Genomic DNA, 19566 nt, shown 5'->3' on the forward strand with positions numbered 1-19566 from the left:
ATCGTCCCACAACAAAGGATGACATGAAACAGCGAATATGAGAGACCTTCCAGTCATTGACCACGCAGAAGTGTTAGGAATCACCGACAGTATTAGAAGAAGAGTACAGATGTGTGCTGCTCAGAACGGCAGACAGTTTGAACATTTGTAAAAATTAATAGCATTGTCCAGTCTTTTAGTAACATCTATCAACAGTAATTGTTTTCTTTACATTTTCGTATTGTAACATTTCTCAATATTGATGGCATTGTCTTTTCGTACGTTTTCTCATTGAAAGAGTAGGAATTAATGAAAACGTTTCCTATGAAAGTTGTTTGTTTTGAAGAGCTCTATTAAATGGTACCATATTTGATCACGACTCCCATTTGAAATTTTAAAGTAATATGCTACTGACCCTACTTCCTGTTAAGGCTGATTGATGAAATCAAGCTCAAGTGAAAGTTCACATGTGGTTTAGTGATAAATATTTTTGTCTCGAAAATTTTAATGCACTAGTTCCCGAAATAAATGACTGTTATGGGTGGTCTGAATCATCCTGTAGATTGGGGGCTTCTCCCATTGCTACTAATGAATAAACACACTTAACGAATTTTCGAAGACAGTCCATTTTCTTCTTCAGGCGAAAAAAAAGAAGGGGGTGACTGGCTGTCAGTGAAGTAGAATAGCCGTTTGTAACGACTTCAAAGGGTAAGATACCACTCTCATCCACTTTATTTTCATCTAAATAGCCAATCTTCGAAATGTTGTGAATTCCTTATTCATTAACAGGGATGGAAAAAACACAATCTATACTTATTCTCAAAAATTAATTGCATCTGAGTTAAAAATAAAGCATTATGTAAGTAGACGTATGTTTTAAAGTAATAGTACAGTCTAAAAGTTTTTTTTCGAGCTAGAAAATCTAATGTATTTTACATATTTTTCAATGTTGCGGAAGTCCTCCTTTTTTGTGGCCTAGACATACAGGGAATTTGAGAATGAAATCATTCACGTCGAAAAATGAAATAAATGAATGCATGAATGAATGGCTGAGCGAACAAACAAACAAACAATCAAATGAATAAAAAACAGGACTAGACCGATTCCGTCAAATTTATTTTAAATTTTGTTTATGCTGTTTGTTATAAAATGTGGTAATTCATGGTATAGAATCAAAACGTAATAGCACCAAATAATAACAGTACTATTTCTTTTTCTTTTTTAAAAAGTTATTCTCGTATTAGTTAACATGCCAAATACCAATACACTAAATTTTACAAACCCGTGTGTTGCACACATTATGAATGTTCTCAATATAGCCTAGTCCTCATTTAAACAGGCATATATTATACATTTCGAAAACTGATTGTTAAATCAAATTCGAGCAAACATATTCTATTAGACTCTGAACATATCAAGAGAAACAGACTCCATGAAATCACGAACCATTCATATTTTCTGTCGAAGGAAAAATACCTTGCAAATGAATATTACTGACAAAAATATTGAAATAACACCTACCTTGTAAGTCACAAAATAGTGTCTTATGATTCCATTCGGTTTTTCTGGAGTTTTCCAAGAAACATTTAATGTTGTTGAATCGGCCTCTGTCACAGTGAGAGATAATACTTCAGTCGGGACTGAAAAAAAAAAGTTAAGTAATTTGTGATGAATTATTAATATTCATCTTAAGTTTACTAGTAAACGCTGAGCATATATTTGATTTACAACCACGTCCTGTACAAACGCAGAAAAAAAAAACTGTCACTAGGATGACACATATATTTCGTTACAATTAAATTCCTTATCATGTTACTAGTGACTAAAATATTTAAACTAAATAAAATAATTCAATGTGCAGCCAAGAAGAAGTAAACAAATTTTTCATATCATGCATACAAAAAAATAATCTACAATTTCAAAATAGTAAGATATCTATTGTGTCGGTGTTGATTGTAATAACTGTAGTGCTGGTAGCCGTGGTGATCGTGTTGGTGCTGATCATAGTGGTAGTGATTGTGATGGTGGCTGTGGCAATTGTAGCAATGGTGGTGGTGGTGGTGGTGGTGGTGGTGGTGGTGATGGTGGTGGTGATGGTGGTGATGGTGGTGATGGTGGTGGTGGTGGTAGTGATAGCGGTGATGATAACGAATGACACAGTAGTAATAATCTCTTGACTAAGAGCTGAAATATGGGAGAAAATTTTTCTGGACTATATTACAGTTGCCATCTTATCTTACATATAAAAGCCGAACTAATTTCACTAGAGATACTCCTAACAATTCAATCCTGCACTTCTAAAATAATGATCAGTGACACAATAGCATAAGCCATCCGTCCATTTTGTGTAAGTTTTTGTGAAACTAGCTGAAGTACCATGATCTTAAAATAATAATAATCATCATCATCATCATCATCATATCATCATCATCATCCTCACAGGTTGTAGTCCTTTGAAGAACTGTTATCGTTTACCAAAGTTTCTCTCCACCATTTCTTAGGACGTCCTAACGACCTTTTTCCTGTTAGATTATAATTCAGGATTGCTTTTGGTATTCTGTTGCTCGACATCCAAATTACATGTTGGAGCCAATTGGTTTGATGTATATGATCCAAAACAGGTATCATTTGTAGCCTGTTCAAGATATCTTCATTCTTTTTCTGTCTTATTTCATATAACCTGCTGTACAGCGTATGAACTTCATTTCACTGGCAGTAATCAGATTTTCATCACATCTCTGAAGAGTCCAACATATCCATTGCCTTCCTTTATATATCGTACTTTAATGTCTTGTTACGATCCCCATTCACAGTAAATTTATTTCATAAATATACAGTAATTATTATAAACGTCATAAATGTGTATAACTTACGATCCTCTTTTGTTTTTATATCTCCCTCGGCGATTATTTCTTTGCCATCAGTGAAATACAACTTCCACTTGTAATCTGTGTATGAATCGAGATTTTCGAATGTGAACGGTAGAGTAGATATGACTTTAGGACTGCCAGCAACTTCGTCTCCATTTCTCTCCACTGTGAGGTTATATGAATGTATCTGACAGTGATTTATAGGTTCCTAAAAGAATAAATACAAAGTTAATTATATGTCAATTGAACAAACTTATTTAAATAATGACACACAGTAATATAAAATTCAATAAAGAATCAATGTTTAAAAATCAAAACCAGTTATTAACAATATTATAATTAAATTTAAATAATTGTTATACTTGTTTAAAGACACATCAATCTCCATTAATAAAATTTAATTTTTTTGTACTACATAATCTCTATTTATTGTATAGTATTTTTTAAAAACAATTATGAATGCGTTTATAGAGTATCAAAAGTGCATAGTTCTTGCCCTTGCCCTTTTCTTTTTTGTTATTGTTATTTTTATCATCAATATCATCATTACAGTAGTGGTCTGTTATGCTGTCTACCAACCTCTTCTCGGAACTTTCTAAATTCCTTATTTTGTTTCTTTTCCGATCCTTTCTGCCAATATGATCTCTCCACTAACTTCTATAACTGAGACATTCTCTGGAGCAAGAACTTAATTACAAAATCTTGAATATGACATACAGATCATCAAATATTTTCGATACGGTATAACAGCATTGCGCAGAAATGCATTCAAACGTTTGTAGAGGTCGCTGTGTTTGTTGGAGGGAAATGGATTATTAAGGATTCAATACATGCTGGAAACGGAAAAACGACATAACGTACATTAAGTTGTTATTCCAGGGAACGCCTCAATATTTCATATTGCAGTACAAATCTCATTTTCAACTCTTTCAAGATGGACCTACTTTTATTTCTTCTATGGCATAATAGCAGTAGCGATGCATATCATTTTCCAAAGTGTTTCAACTAAATAAAAGAACAAAAATGTATTTTTCTACATTAAGACTCTTTAATGAGAAAGTTACAAATTATACATCAGTTTATGTTATTTAGTGGTGCATATCACTTTTCGTACCAGTATTATCATTTATCCTCTTTTTAGGCCACTTGTCTCACTTTACCTGCATGACTGTACATTGTAATACACAATTTTCTTAAATTATTTTTTTTGTGGATGTAATTTTGCAGTATTATAAATATGGTGCAACAACGACAACTTTGATAATATATTTCAAATCTATGCCATCTTTGTGATACTTAAGCAAGCTGGTTAATTAAACAATAAAGGGATTTTAATATCAAGCAACTACAAATTGGAATATTGTTTTCAATGTTATGAAATGACCAATCCCCTATAAGCTACAGTTTTTAAAGATAATAAAAATAATGCATGCACTTCTTACCTTACTTGTAACGAAGATCAATGCACCTGTTCAGCTTAGCATAAAAAATGTTACAGTATCATAAAAATTTGATGTGTATCTTCGCTAAGACTGAACTTGACCCTATTTTTAACAAACCTAACCCAAATCAGCTAAGGAAGTTATGTGTGCGGAAGAAATTTCATTCCAAGTCATGTATCTCTTATTTTCCACATTAATTTTTCCCAAGTGAAAATACATGGGTTGATTCTTTAGTAGTGGTAACTATGCTGCAGTGATGCCGTGCAAAGTCAGGCAATATCGTTTATACCACAGGTTGCTTACATCCCTCCCCTCCCTCAGAGCAAATGACCTCGCCCTCCTCCTCTCCATGTCCATTCGCAGTGAAAACAATAAGATGAGCAATTGTGAGCAAGTGGTCACAGAATACAGTTGCAATATTTTCGAAGGAGGAACAGAGAAGCTGGTTAAAAATTCAATGTGCTAGAGCAGCGGTCATCAGTGCAGAGCACCCTGAGGCTAGCGTCTCTTACCCGCAGAGAACACTGCACTATGGTGCACTCGTAGCTGCTAGCGGGTATGCTACCTCTTCCTGCTGCACGACAGGGCATACGGGACAACTCTGCTTACCCTTTACCCTTTCAGCAAGTGCTGACGATCACTGTCCTAGAGGTTGTACAGCACGACAGTGTCACCAAGGACTGCAAGAAGCTTGTGGTGCAGCTGAGTCACCTTACCGAACAGTAGCAAGGTGGGTTAGAGCCTTCAGACAAGGACGTGAAAGTGTGTTGGACATGCCTCGATCTGGTCACCCACTAGTAAGTGACGAACATGTACAGACTGTATCAGCGTTAGTGGAGACGGATCGGAACTTAACGATTCGTGAGTTAGTGCAAGATACAGGATTGGCGTCTTCAACTGTGCTTCACAGCCTGAAGGACCGCCTGAAAATGGGGAAAATTGCCTCAAAATGTGTTCCTCATGATTTAACGGACATGCAGAAATGGCAGCAATATGACGCTTCTCGTACTCTCTTGCAGCGCTATCAGCGTGAAGGAGAGATCTTCTTACAGTGTATCATTACAATTGATGAGGCCTGGGCCAGATCTTATGAACCTCAGCTGAAACGCCAATCGTACGAGTGGTGTCATCACGGGTCATCACGAAAAACAACAGTTCGGCAGATCTCCACCAATGTAAAGGCTATGCTGATTCTTGCTTATGATTGGGATGGTGTGACCTTAAAGCATACTGTTCTCCTAAGGCAGAACGTTAATGCGAAGAGCTACTGTTCGTTTTTGTGAAACAATCTGCGAGCAGCTCTGAGAAGAAAACGGCGACACTTTATGAATAACCCACCCATCGTTCTGCATGACAATGCTAGGGCGCATGCAGCAGGAGTTGTGTCTGAATTGTTCAATGTCTGGGGCTGGCAAGTGCTCTATCACCCGCCATATTCTCCAGATTTAAATCCCTGCGACTTCCATTAATAATCCCTAAAATGAAGGATTCACTTTGCGGGAATCGCTTCCGAACAGTTGAATACGTTTTACAGGCAACTGACCGCTCTATTCGCACCATCAACAGATTAGGGAGTGCCAGGGGCGGCTTTCGAAGAGGGGCTGCGGAGCTGCAGCACCCCCAGACATTTGTGACTCTTGTCTCGTTTTATGTTGTGAAATACATTTATTATACAGTTTCTATTTAGCGGCTCGAATTTTTTTTAATTTCGCTCTCATTGACATGCACGCAATCGTTAATGAAGTCACTTCCTCCCCCGGTGCTGCCAGAGCGAAGCCTGTGATAAGGACTATGGGTGAAGCCCAACGAGTTTTCTATCTCGTTGGTGAAGCCACGTCCTCCCCTGGAGCTGCCAGTCTCGTCTCGGATGCTTTGCGCGTTAGTTTTACCCCTCCCCCTGCTGCCCCTGGCCATGAATCCAGAGTCACCAGGAGCTGCAAAATTTGCAGCAGTTTGTCAGTAGCGCGCAGTTTTAAATACATTTTCTTTAATGTTGTGAGTATAACAAGTGCAACAATGTTTAATTCTGTACAATACTGACAGTCTATTCAGTTCAGAATCTAAACAGTTCAGGAGAAATGTGAAATTAAGTGCCCATCAGTTAAATCTCATAATGCAAAGAGCCGGTAAACAAAATAAAAAGGCTTGCATATTTTTTGCTGATTTATCCGTATCTCTGCTTTCTTCTCTCGATCTCCACTCAGTCTGTATTAGATTAATGTGTTTCAAAGACAATTCCATCAGCTGGGGCAACAAGATGGAGTTTTAAAATAAGAACAGTAAATGCTCATGAGAAGGAGGAGCCATTGCTAGAATGTTTTCAAACCATAATGGAATCTGAAACATCTAACAACATCACAATAAATGAGGCAAGCGCTCTGGTGCGTGCTCTTGAAGATCCTGGATTCAATTTCTGGCTCAGTTTTTTTTTTTTTCCATTTATTGATGTATCATGTAGATATATTATACAACCAACTACAACATCGCCAGTTAGATATTTCTAAGGTCCAAATCTGTATATAAAAAATTAAATTATGGTTTATTTAACGACACTCGCAACTGCAGGGTTATATCAGCGTCGCCGGTGTGCTGGAATTTTGTCTCGCAGGATACTTTTAAATGCCGGTAAATCTACTGACATGACCCTGTTTCATTTAAACACACTTAAATGCCATTGCCCTGGGCCGGGATCGAACCCGCAACGACTATGCTACAGAGGCCGACTCTACATATCAAGCTTTGTTAATGCCATACAGACAATACGGAACAGTGCACAAATGAGCAGCGAGATCTGTGAAAATGAAAACCCTAAATGCGTCGTAAGGTCGAAGGGACTCAGACAAGGCTTGTGGCAGCCAAGGAAGTGTGTGACCTCATTATCACACAAGCTAACACGCGATTCCAGTTCATAGATCATCTGATATTACCTTCTCTTCTGTGTCAAGAAAAATTTGAATGCTAAGGAAGCTCATTTCCTGAAAATGACCTAAATATATGTGTGAAGCTTTTTCTAATGTTCAATAAAGACAAACTAAAAACGTAACTTACTGTGTTGCATCAGAGACAAGAATTCAGAAATATCAGTGACGCAGTCAAGCTCTTGCATTTTGTTCTGTCTGAGAACTTCCAGGCCTCATTTTCAGAAGTTGTGAAAGTACTACGTATAGCTATCACCATAAAAAATGACAATTTCCGAACCAGAACGTTGCTTTTCGTGTTTGAAAAGAGTGAAATCCTATCTTAGAAATACGATGAGAGAAGAGAAACTGACCGCATTAGCTATGTTCTCCATTGTAAAGACTATGTTAAACGACATATCAGAGTTTAATAAGAAGATGATTCAAAGGTTTGCAACCTACAAGACAAGGCGCATAGAACTAATCTTTAAATAAGATAAGTTGCATGGTTTATTTTTGTATGCAGCCCCCTTGAATTCAATACCCACGAGCCGCCACTGGGGAGTGCCAACAGGAACAAACAGCTTCTGCATCACTGGGAACATGATGTACGCAACGCTGGTGACTACATCGAAGGTTTGTAAAACTTATAACCATGTAAGTATGCTATGTATCAAGAAAAAAAAGTAGTTTCCAGAACTAAAAAATCAGCCTATGTATAAACAAGGCTAACAGTGCTATTTATTAGTTTTCAGGCAACCACATAATCTTTCCTTTAAACTAAATAATTTTAATTTTAGTTTCAAGTTTCGGTAGGAGATAGTCAAATTGTGAAGCTATGATCTGTAAATTGTAGGGAGTTTTCTTTTGCAGATCATCCTCGATTTTGTGTATAATCACATAATCATCACTAAATAGCGACTTCTAAACAAAAATTATTCTGGATACAAATCCATGTGTAATGACTTTATCTCCATTATTTTAATATTGTTGTTGTTTAGACAACTGTCCGAGGACAGATCTGAACCTCACAAGTGATACCAACATGGCACCACTTATGAGGCAACTAGGCCAAGAGATAATGGAATAGGGGGCCAGTTCCTTTCTACCTCCATTGCAAACATCGCCGATTAGCTACATATTACACTAATGAGACTTCAGATGTAAGGTATACAAACGATTGTTCTTCCCCGACACATATCGTCAAGTGAGATGTAACTGCCTGGTAAAAGATGCACATGTCAGCCAGAACCTCAATCAGAGGTACTGTTTTAATATATAATTAAAAAATTGATGTAACTTATAAATACGAGGGACGAAAAAGCACAGCCTGACTTCAAGCCTCTATATTGGCCTTTTGAGGAATCCCAGAACTTGGTTTTATTGCTATTTGATTTTCATTCAGAGATTATTTGATAATGCTCTACTATACTTCTACAGGATGAGCCAGCCAGGGCTAGACTCCTAACCACACTCACAGCTGCTGCTTCATACATAATGATGCTACCATATGTGGGGGATTCATTTTGCGCTTTTGCGGTTAGTATTATGTAATGATTTATGTTCCAAATGACGTCCTTGTGATATCTGGCAGGCTGCACATATCCTGAAGACATGTCCAGCAATTTGCCGCAGTTTGTTCTCCGAAATGGCTCGAATTTCATGCCAAATATTTTGAGTTCCTCAAGTGAATGTGGGTTATTCGCGTAAACTTTACTTTCCAGTGTGCCCCAAAAATAAAAATCGCAGGAATTTAAATTTGGCAATCGAGCTGGTCATCCACGACTTACCACCCTGTCATCAAACACTTCCTGAATGGCGGTCATTGACACATGAGCAGTGTGAGCTGTGGCATTATCCTTCAAGAAATAACTATACAATTTTTCGTCCTCACTCAGCTCATTAAAAAATGGACGGAGTATGAACTGCGTTTATCTTTGTGCATTGACTGTTTCCTCAAAGAAAATGGGGCCAATCAGTCTTCGTTTGCTCATTGCACACTAAACCCCTATTTTTATGTCATGTACTGGTTGTTTGTGAAAACAGTGTGGATTTTCACTGTCTCAGTAACGATTGTTTTGAGTGTTCACGTAACCACTGAGGTGGAACCATGCTTCGTCACTATAAAAAATTAAAGTGGAGTCAAGTAGTCCATCATACATTGATTGTTGGAACCACATGCAAAACCTTAGTCTGCTCTGATGAGCAGGTTCCGTTAACCTCTGAACTACACGAATTTTGTAAGGTTTTAATTTTAATTGTTTCGTACCTCTTATCACTGAAGACTGTAACACCCCTACCTGCTGAGCTACACGGCAGGATTATGTCGTAAGACTTCTCTCCAGTTGGTGGCCAATTTTATCTAACATCTCCTCTTTTCTTATCCAATATTGATCCAGTTGTACGAAATTTCTTTACTAAATTGTAAATCATTGCTTTAGAAGGCTCTGGTGAATCAGAGAATAACTGACGAAAGTTTGTTATAACTGTTCTCCAAGATTCGTATTTCACAAAGTTGTAGTAAATAAACACTCGTTGCTCCAGGCTATATTTCATAATGGACAAACTACTGCAATCTACTAAATGTACGGTATACAGCTGCACCCTCACTGTGTGAACATGTTTACGCAACTAAATACGAAACATACGTGAGCAAGAGGTCTGATCACTGCGATGGCGCAGCAGTTACTACACATTCGACTTTCTGCTGACGCCGGTCTAGCCCTGGCTGACTCACTCTGTATAATGTAAACCTATGCTGGGCTCGAAATAAATTGGAGTCGACAGAAACAGCGTTCTGTTTCGTGAATATCAGGAATATTTCCATTCCATCTCGTAAGAAGTGGCTATGTTCCTATCGGGTTCATATTAATTTGGTATTAATTAGATAGATATGGTCGTTAATCATTAAGCAAAATAACTAAAAATTATTGTTTATTTAACGATGCTCGCAACTGCAGAGGTTATATGAGCATCACCAGTGTGCTGAAATTTTGTTCTGCAGGAGTTCTTTTACATGCCACTAAATCTACTAACATTAGCCTATCGCATTTAAACACACTTAAATGCCATTGACCTGAGCTAGGATCAAACCTGCAACCTTGAGCATAGAAGGTCAGCGCTATACCGACTACACTACCCAGACCGACATAAAATAACTAACTATATGACAATATTTTTTTTTCACTTGCATAGCGTATTTATTTTGAAAAAAAAAAACATCGAAGCAATTATTCAGGATATGTGCATTTTCCGATTCAAAGAAGTCATAATTACCATTCCTGGTTTCTGTCTATATGAATTTGAAAAAGGAATTAAAATTTGCGAAGGTGTGTCCGACATTTTTATATTAACTGATCTGTGGGCCTATAATAATTCAATCTTAATTATTACAAATATAGCATGGCAATAATCGGCGTCATCTTAGTGGTAATTTAATTCCCTCATTGTCGTCATCAACACCACCATGTCCATGAAAATAACAGAGCATTCTGGTTCGCCAAAATGTCCATTTCGAGCCCTGGGCCTATCTTGCTTAGTTCACTGTGAAGAAAATCTCTTCTGCATGAAATGCGCTTGTGGCCACAAAAAAAAAGAAGTAAAATATTTACAACGAATACCTAATGACTTGAGTTCATATATTTTTTTTTTTGGGGGGGGGGGGAACCGGGAAATTTTTGGTTTGAATAAATTAACTAAATTTTGTTTTTCTTATTTACGAACATCAACAAAAGGAAAAGAACATAGTCTACATTAAATTATAGTGTATACCGGTACCTAGCAATTTTAAAATTCAACTTTAAACAACATTAAATCATTGATCTTTCCCTGTGATATAGGTACTTCTCAGATGAATGTATTTTCTCAAGTAAAGAATGATTTTGTTGTTACTTATGAAATTCCACACATTCCTTATTGAAAAACACTTTAACAATGAACATAGCTTTCACATTTTTAATGTCAGACCTTAAATGTTACTGTTTAACATTCTTTGTCTTTGGCAATCCCACAAGTTGAGAAAGATTAGATATTATTATTATTATTATTATTATTATTATTATTATTATTATTATTATTATTATTATTATTATTATTACCTATTCTTTTCGTTTGTCGATAAGGAGTTCATTCGGGAAAACAGGCTTTCAATACTAGCATAGCTATTACGACGTCCACTAGTGGCACTGTTCTCACAACATGACAGTATTGCCAATTGGTAAGACATTTTTATGAACGAGAACTATCGATTTTTTGGCAATTAGATGTTTTAAGTTAACAATAAGAATGTTAAACACAAATCCACAAAATATGGGACAATTCTGCATCCCGAAGATGTTTATTGCAATGTCGGGACACAACCTCATAATAAGGGACAATCTTGTAAAATGCGGGACATATACGAACCTTGCCAATGGCTCACTTACCTGCCAATTTATTGCAACATTTTGCTGTCCAGAATTCATTGTCACTGTACTGGATTGTGGGTCTGAAATCAATTTACAGTAATTATTAGATATTTACACAGAAGTATCATACTGTAGTTACATGGCACACTCTTCTTACATTTCACTTCAACTTACGGTTACAATGTGTTCTGCATTGAACAAAAGGCACGTCATTTTCTTGGTAGCCTTCACCTTCTGAATTAAACAGAACGACTCTAATAGAGTACTCTGTTCCAGATATTAAATTATTTATTTGATGATACAATACTGACTTGTAATCTGACGATTTTTCAACAATCCAGTCATCTTGCTCATTTTTCTGTGAAGAAAGATAATATCTTTTTTTAGAAAATGTCTGCTGCATGAAGTGCGCAAGTGGTCACAAAGAAATAATAGTAAACAATATTTTACATCTAGCGAACATCTAACTATCAACAACGAAGTTAGGAGAGAAGTATTTGATTAAATCATCAGCCTTCCAGTGAGGGTGATCACAAGGATCCAGAATACAGAACAGTTATGTTTTTGAAGTCGATTAATTAAAAAAAAATACTAAATTATGGATTTGGGATGCGCTTGATGCCAAAATGTCATACTGGCAAAATTACCTTTCTTGAAAATATAGATGATATTGAATGATGTGTAAAGAGTTCCTAAGAATTTGTATTAAGATGTTTTGTATTTGAAAGACTTGGAATTTTAATTTCACTAATAGTTGGTAGGTAGACTGTGGAAGGGAACCTCTCGCTCCAAATAACATACCTTTGACGACACACTGATTAACAGATATGTTATATTTAGAAAAGAGGAAAGGTAGGCATGGTTCATATATTTCTTGTTTTTCCTTGTAGACCTCGTCCGCTTGTGAGAGGTTTCTCTCAATGGCAGATGGTTGGATCTAATACCATGGTCTTATCCTTAACCCTCTCGATGGCTATGATGTCCGTGTGCCTGTTGGAATCTGCGGCCGAAATGCAGTGAACCTCTTCATGAACCTACCAACTAAGGTGTCTTAGGACTTCTGCAATAATTGTCCTCACTCTATGATGTCTGTTGTTCCGTAGCAGCTCACTTTTCCTGCAGAATCCCAATACGTGACCAATAGTTCCTGTCTCGTTGCAGTCAGTAGGCCTACAACGGGTTGTATTAAAGGATCTGCCAGGAACAGATCTTACAGGAAAAAGAATGCAAGAAAGCTTCACCGCATTGACGTATTCAGATGTTGAAAGAAGTTTTTTGCTGGACATCCATGGATTAGGTTTAGGGCACTCAGCATACATAATCACTCTTTTCCCTTTATGTGGCAGTTGACATCAAGCTTGGAAAGATCTCGTTCTTAGAATTTCTCTATGTTTCCTCCCACTCGTCTTTGGAGGAATTGACGATTTAGTAAAATTAAGTTTTCCAAGGGCCGCATTTTTCTCTTCTTCAAGATTCCGTATATGATGTAAATGTGAATCATGAAGGAGCTGAAGACGATTGCAGATATTAAAATGCTGTATACTGGCTTCCTGTTCCGCACACAGTATACTTTTTTAGAAAGAGACAGAATGAGTGAGTAAGCGAGATGTTAGCACACAGAAGTTTAAGTTTGTATCTACTTGTGATAGCAGTCTGTCTATCATTGCATTATTATCTTTCGGGGTTCTTGTTGGACAATGGTCAAATTGGACTGGTATGGCATACCGGAAGTAAAATAATATGCCAAAAAGCATACTGGCAGTAAAAATTTAAAATTGACTGTTATTTAGTGAAAATGATCACGCAATCAAATATAGTATCTTCATATTCTGTACCTTCTCTTATACATTCCTCCAGTAGTGTGTGATGCCTTATATAGTATGTTATTTAGTTCGCGCTGGAGCAATATCTTATTTTAAAAATCCCGAAAATAGTATCGCAAGACAAGTCTGTGTATACCAGCAGTAATTTATTTCCAATTCGATCACTATTGCCGGATCAAAATAATTTTGCCTAATGAAAAATACGACTATAGATTTAATTCGGAAGTGCAATGAAAGAATATTTTTCTTCACCACCTTATTTATTATGGCTGCAATTTATTTCCTTTCCAATCTTCTCGTTCAAGTAGTGCTTTTCAATATCCTTGTCTTTTTTTTGTATTGGGTTAACGCATTTTTTAGCTTGGACAAAAGTTTTTATTTGATATGAGTAGAAAACAGAAATAAACTAATAATATATTCTCCTATTTTATCTATGAGTCTCTATCAACGCTGGGTAGTTTTTTGATTCCACATCTAAAGAAATTGCTGGTTTGGAGTAAGCCAAGTTTGTAAATCATCTTCGTTATGAAAGAAGTTCCCTTGAAGATACAGTAGTTGGATAGAGAAACAGGTGGAAATCTAAAGGCGTAAGATCGGGAAAATATGGAGGATGTGGAATCACCTCCCAACCAAGCTCCTGGATAGCTGCTTTCGTCTCTATACACAGCACAAATATTTCGAGCCACCTCCACTGTCTCTGCTCAAAAAGAATAATATGTCACAAGTATTCAGTTTTTTTTTCCACTTGACACTCCATATTATTTACAAGTAACTTAAAACACTCCAAATAACAAATGACAAACGATAAACAATTTCCTAACAATGCAGTGTTGTGACGACAAAAAGAAACGCTATGAACTAATACATCAATCTAATACATTAACCTTTCATACCGTATCTTTCTCTCGTCTATTCTTTCTCTCCTATCCTGTCTCCATATTCTTTTTTTTTTATCCTATCCTAACTCCAACTAACTCCCTTCCCGCTCACTCTCTTTTTCCTAACATTACATTTCCTATTCTGCCTCTCTCCTCCTGTTCTACACTATCTCCTTCTATTCTATCTCCCAATAAATCCTCTCTTTCCTTTCATTCTAATCACTTCCAGTAACCCCTCTTTTTCCTCTTATTCTATCCCCACTAATACCTCCCTCCTGCTATTATCTCGCTCCCTCTCGCCCCTCATATTCTATCTCTTACTAACCCCCACTCTATCTCCCAACAACCTCTCTTTCTTCTATTCTATGTCACATTAAACCACTCTCTCACTCCTATTCTACCTTACACTATCCTCTCTTTCCTAGCCTATTCCCGACTATCCTTCCCTCTTCTTCCACTTTCCTACCTTCTTTTCCCTATACTTTCTCTTTTCTACACCTGGTTCATGCATGCTAAGTTTATTATTAATCTGAAAAGTGATAAAATAATCAACTTCATTGATCCTCAATCATAACGGAAAGTATGATAGGTTGTGAAAAAATATATGTAATGCTGTTCCACAATATTATGTTATGGATTTGTCCCCATTCTGCAGATGTAATACATAATTGACATTCTTAAAGATTTCACAAGAAAGACGAAACATTTTAACGGGACTGCTATGTGGAAAAATGGAGAGAATTTTTACGGTGTATTCAACATAGTATTATCCTCTCCTTGACTGTAAGTTTTCAAATTATAATTACAATTTTTCATTCACTGGACCTCTATCCCTTTTACAATATTTTTTAAAATTAAGATTGTTACACATTTCATACTAATAATAATTAAAATTGAATGCAATGTATACAAGTCGCGAAATATAAAAGGAATACTAGTATGTAAATTTTTAGATTTCATAGGTGGAGTGCTCTTTGATTAAAAGTATCCAATCGTAAAACGACATTAAATTGGACAATCGTTTTAATACAACAAATTATATATTTTAATAATAAAAATAAATAACTTACTTTGTATTGCAAAATAATTTTTTTAGGATCACCCTCTCCCTCGAAATCAAAATCTTTCACCTCTATGTTGATTGTAGACAGGCCTGTTGAGACACAAACTGGAGGCTTTTTAAGCACAGGTTCACCTATAATATGCAGATAATAACAATAACAGTTACTGTTCAGTCATCGTTTGAAATGCATATCGAAAAGTCGGCTAGTAAAATATTCAAAGACACTGCATCTATATCCTGTGTAAAATTGTAACCCTTTTGAAGTATGGAACTGTAACAGGGCACTGTTATGTAAGGCACCAGTACCCTCGGTTGTACACAATCCTAGGTTACAAAAATGTCAGAAAACTCTTGTCCTTATGTCGTGCTCATGGATTAAATTTGGTGATCATGGATGTTTCCAAAAATATGAAGTACCGGTACGTAGATGAAGTAATAGGACTTTTGGTATTAGAAGCTATTTATGCATTCCAGTCTACTTCAACACTCTGACATTACAAGAGGCTACTAACATTAAACAATTAAGCATACCACAACATAATATAAAGGAATATACTTTTTCGAAATTCGATTTGCTTGTGTGATCAAAGTACTTGAAGAATGTTCGAGTGGTATGGAAAAGAAACTCAGGGAATGAGAGTTCTTCTTAATGAATTTACTTCACTTGACGTTGTGTTATTAATGTGTATCGATAATATTATTTTTTTAACTAATGGCGGGTAGCTGTGACTGTTTATCATACATCGCCGATTAGCTACATATTCCAATAACCAGACTTCAGATGCATACAAACAATTGTTCTTCCTCTGACACAAATTGTCAAGTGAGATGTACTGCCTTATAGTAGATATACATATCAGCCAGAACCTCAATCAGAGGTAAAACACATAACTGTTTTTCAATAATTTATTTTGCTAAATAATTCACCAAAATGTTCATATTAAATTTGTATATTGTGTAAAAATTAGGCATTGTTTATTAGTAATAAAAAGAACTGTTAAGAATTCGCAATAATTAGGAAATATGTATAAAACAGTGGGTATTATGTTACTTTGAATTTGTAGGTGAAAGCGCAAGCTACTTCACGTTTAGGACCCATCTAAAATATTTTCCCTATATGGCGAATTAATTTTAGTAATTTTGCCAACTCTAAAGAAATTTTTACATTCTATTTTTGAAAAGCAAAGTCACGGAGACCAATCACAGCAATCATCTAATCAGCAGTGCTTGTTGAAAATAACAGCACTTTTACCGAATCCTGCCAACTCCGAGATGTACCCTCTGATTTCTTTGTTTAGTGTGAAATATTATGTGACATCCATCGTGAATTATCGTGCTTATAATGAATAGTAGAATGTTGTACAAAATTCTCAGCTGGCAGAATGAATGTTCACAAAAACAAAAGCAGCTGTAGGTTATCTCATCATCCATGATTTGGTTTGAAAAGTAGAATAAATTTAATAATTCATGAAAAGAATCATTTCACATGAATGAAAGACATTAAAAATAAAAATTGCAGTATGAGAATGTAACAGATATAATAGGTTATTGCAAGCTTTGTTCATAATGGACGCAAAAATATTTTGAATGGAGAACCCTCCCTTTATTCTTCAACGAATCCCAAATAATAATAAAAAAAAACAATAGGATCAGGTCGAGGGATCGAGAATAGCCACAGATTAACATTAATGACACTATCCTGAAGTACTTGATTAATTTCTTATAGGGAAACGTTTTCTGTACGAGGAGTGACGGAATCCTGTTGAAAGAATGAGTAATTTTGTTCCATCTCCGTCAACTCTTGAAGAAAGGGGTGTAAAATCAGGTTCATATATTTAATGGCATTAATTGTTTCTTGATAACAAAATTATCTACAATTCTTTCCCCGTTCATGGCACAGCATACAACTTTCTCGACATACAGGGGAACCTCATGAAAAATATCTGGTTTTTCAGTGTTCCAGTAATGGTAATCTTATGAATTTACGTAGGTGTGGGGATGGAACCAAGACTCTTCGGAGAACAAAATGTGATACAGATCTATTTTTTCTTCATGCATGTTATTCACAATGCATTAACAAACGTACGTCTTATGCAGGATCGCCTAGTTATAGCTCATGGTCATGTCATGACACAAATTAATTTCATATGGTTTGATCTTCAGCAACTTTATAGCTCTATGCACGAAAGAACGAGAAATTCCATTTTGTGGTACGCTAATGAATTTTAGTGATATTTTCCAAATGGTAGCCAATTTCATCCAATGTTTCTTCCATGAAAACCTTGTTTTCCTTTCTGTGCTTCTTACATATAATATTTCAGGCTGCCTGAATATACGAGTTCTAATTTACAGACTTTTTCACGAGCAGGAACCTTCACACCAGGATATATTTCTGCAAATAGTCTTCAAATTTGATAAGCGGACTCTGTATATACTTAATCGTATATGAAAACACAATGATCTACAGAAATCTAAACTCAGCCACATTACACACTTTCTAAGGGATATTGCACTCTTGACACACACTTTGCCACAATGACTGAATGTCTCAAGCTGACTGAAATCAAGTCAGACATGTGTGATGTAGTTTGACCATCACAAGCTAGGAACCAACCAGTGCCAAGAAACAATGCATGTGGCCCTCATTAGACTGAGACACTCAATAAAGAATTTCGATAAATGCTAATTTACTTGTCACTCAGGTATTGCTAAAAACATAAAAAAAAACATTCTCCAGTGTGTCAAAATATATAATATAACAAACAGCATATATGCATAAGCGTCTCCTAACTGGTGAAGAGGGGTATTATGGTCGGGTAGAATTGACTGACAATCCTCCCGGCCAGATCTTATGGAGTGGCAGGTGTGAACCTCCAAACACTTTGGAGTTTGAGGGTTGCATGTAGGTTATATAATCACCACAACATAAAACTATGGTGCCTATATTAAAACGGTTATACTTTTTGCTATATCACTCTCCCATATTGGAGAGCAATATGGCTTTATTCTCAAGAACTCAACAACAACAGCAACACCACCACCACATAGTATAATGTTACACGTTTTCAATCATTAAATTAAAACAAATTTTTTTAGTTTCTTTTTTTAGCTGGTTATTTAGCGTCAACGGGATTGGTGATAGCGAGATGGTATTTGGCGAGATAAAGCCAAGGTTTCGTCATAGATTACCTGACATTCGCTTTATGGTTGGAAAAATCTCGGAAAAAACCCAACCATATCATATAATCAGCCAAAGTGGGAGTCGAACCCATGCCCAAATGCAACTCCGGATTAGAAGGCAAGCGTCTTAGCCAACTGAGCTACGCTAGTGGCCATTTTTTTACTTACTAGTACACATTTCTCTCAATGTAACTACTTTTCACATTTACAGCAGGTATGCTATGACATAGTAATAATATGTTCATTTTCATCAAGTAAGTTACTCACTTGTTTTGCAATAAGGAGTTCTGTATTTTTCTTCACACCCTTTTACACACATTCCTGTCTCTTTGTTGCAGTCTTCATTAGCATAGCATCGTCCACATGTTTCTCCGCAGTTTTTTCCATACTTTTGCTTCTCACAGCCTGTGGAATTAAGTAAAATCAATATCTATTTAATTTAGTCTTTCACATAAAGGCCAGCCAAATGTGATAAATGGATAGTGGAAATTAGTTTTTCCTCTACTCGAATACATTTTGTATCTTTTCCCTTTCAGGAAACCATCTATGAAAAACATTTCTCTCACAACCATTTATTTGGCAGCATTACTGTTGCCATATAATTTCTCACGCAACAGCAAAATGGACAGGATCGTTACAGTATTTCTCTGAGTTAAAAGCAAACGTTTCAGACCACAATGGACATGGGCATCAGTATCTCATGCTGCAAGAAAAAAAAAAAATAATAATAAATTGAAGACAGGAGATTAAGTCTCAAAGTGTCCTTATAGCCTATGCCATGTTACTTCCTTTCTTTAATGAGATTCTATTTCTGTCCTTCCTAAAGTCCAACTTTTAGAAATCAATCAATCAATCAATCAATCAATCAATCTTCTTAATGTATCCAGCTGTTTGCTGACAACATAAAGTCCACTGTAGTCTATTCAGTTTTTGTTTTTCATGAGAAATGAGGGGTATTTTGATCGGTGTTCACTATAGATGCCTGTTGCTAGTAGCCAGAGTTGGGGTGTAGTCAATATATACTGCAG

At 36.1% G+C, this 19566-nt stretch overlaps 2 protein-coding genes across 3 annotated transcripts in view; both read right to left on the reverse strand.

Moving 5' to 3' along the window:
- The window catches only part of LOC138715218 (receptor-type tyrosine-protein phosphatase S-like), a 476906-nt gene that overhangs the window by 339819 nt on the left and 117521 nt on the right, over positions 1–19566 (reverse strand). The gene's annotated exons all lie outside the window — the stretch shown is intronic.
- Positions 1–19566, reverse strand: part of LOC138715220 (receptor-type tyrosine-protein phosphatase F-like) — a 222076-nt gene that overhangs the window by 71353 nt on the left and 131157 nt on the right. For both annotated transcript variants that reach the window (XM_069847908.1, XM_069847907.1), the window contains exons 11-16: positions 18806–18943; positions 15366–15490; positions 11769–11952; positions 11613–11674; positions 2853–3057; positions 1501–1619 (exon numbers count right to left, since the gene is read on the reverse strand). In XM_069847908.1, coding sequence (XP_069704009.1) covers positions 1501–1619; positions 2853–3057; positions 11613–11674; positions 11769–11952; positions 15366–15490; positions 18806–18943 — 833 coding nt within the window. The remainder of the gene's footprint in view (positions 1–1500; positions 1620–2852; positions 3058–11612; positions 11675–11768; positions 11953–15365; positions 15491–18805; positions 18944–19566) is intronic.

This window comes from Periplaneta americana, chromosome 15 (assembly GCF_040183065.1).
Source record: "Periplaneta americana isolate PAMFEO1 chromosome 15, P.americana_PAMFEO1_priV1, whole genome shotgun sequence".
Lineage (NCBI taxonomy): Eukaryota > Metazoa > Arthropoda > Insecta > Blattodea > Blattidae > Periplaneta > Periplaneta americana.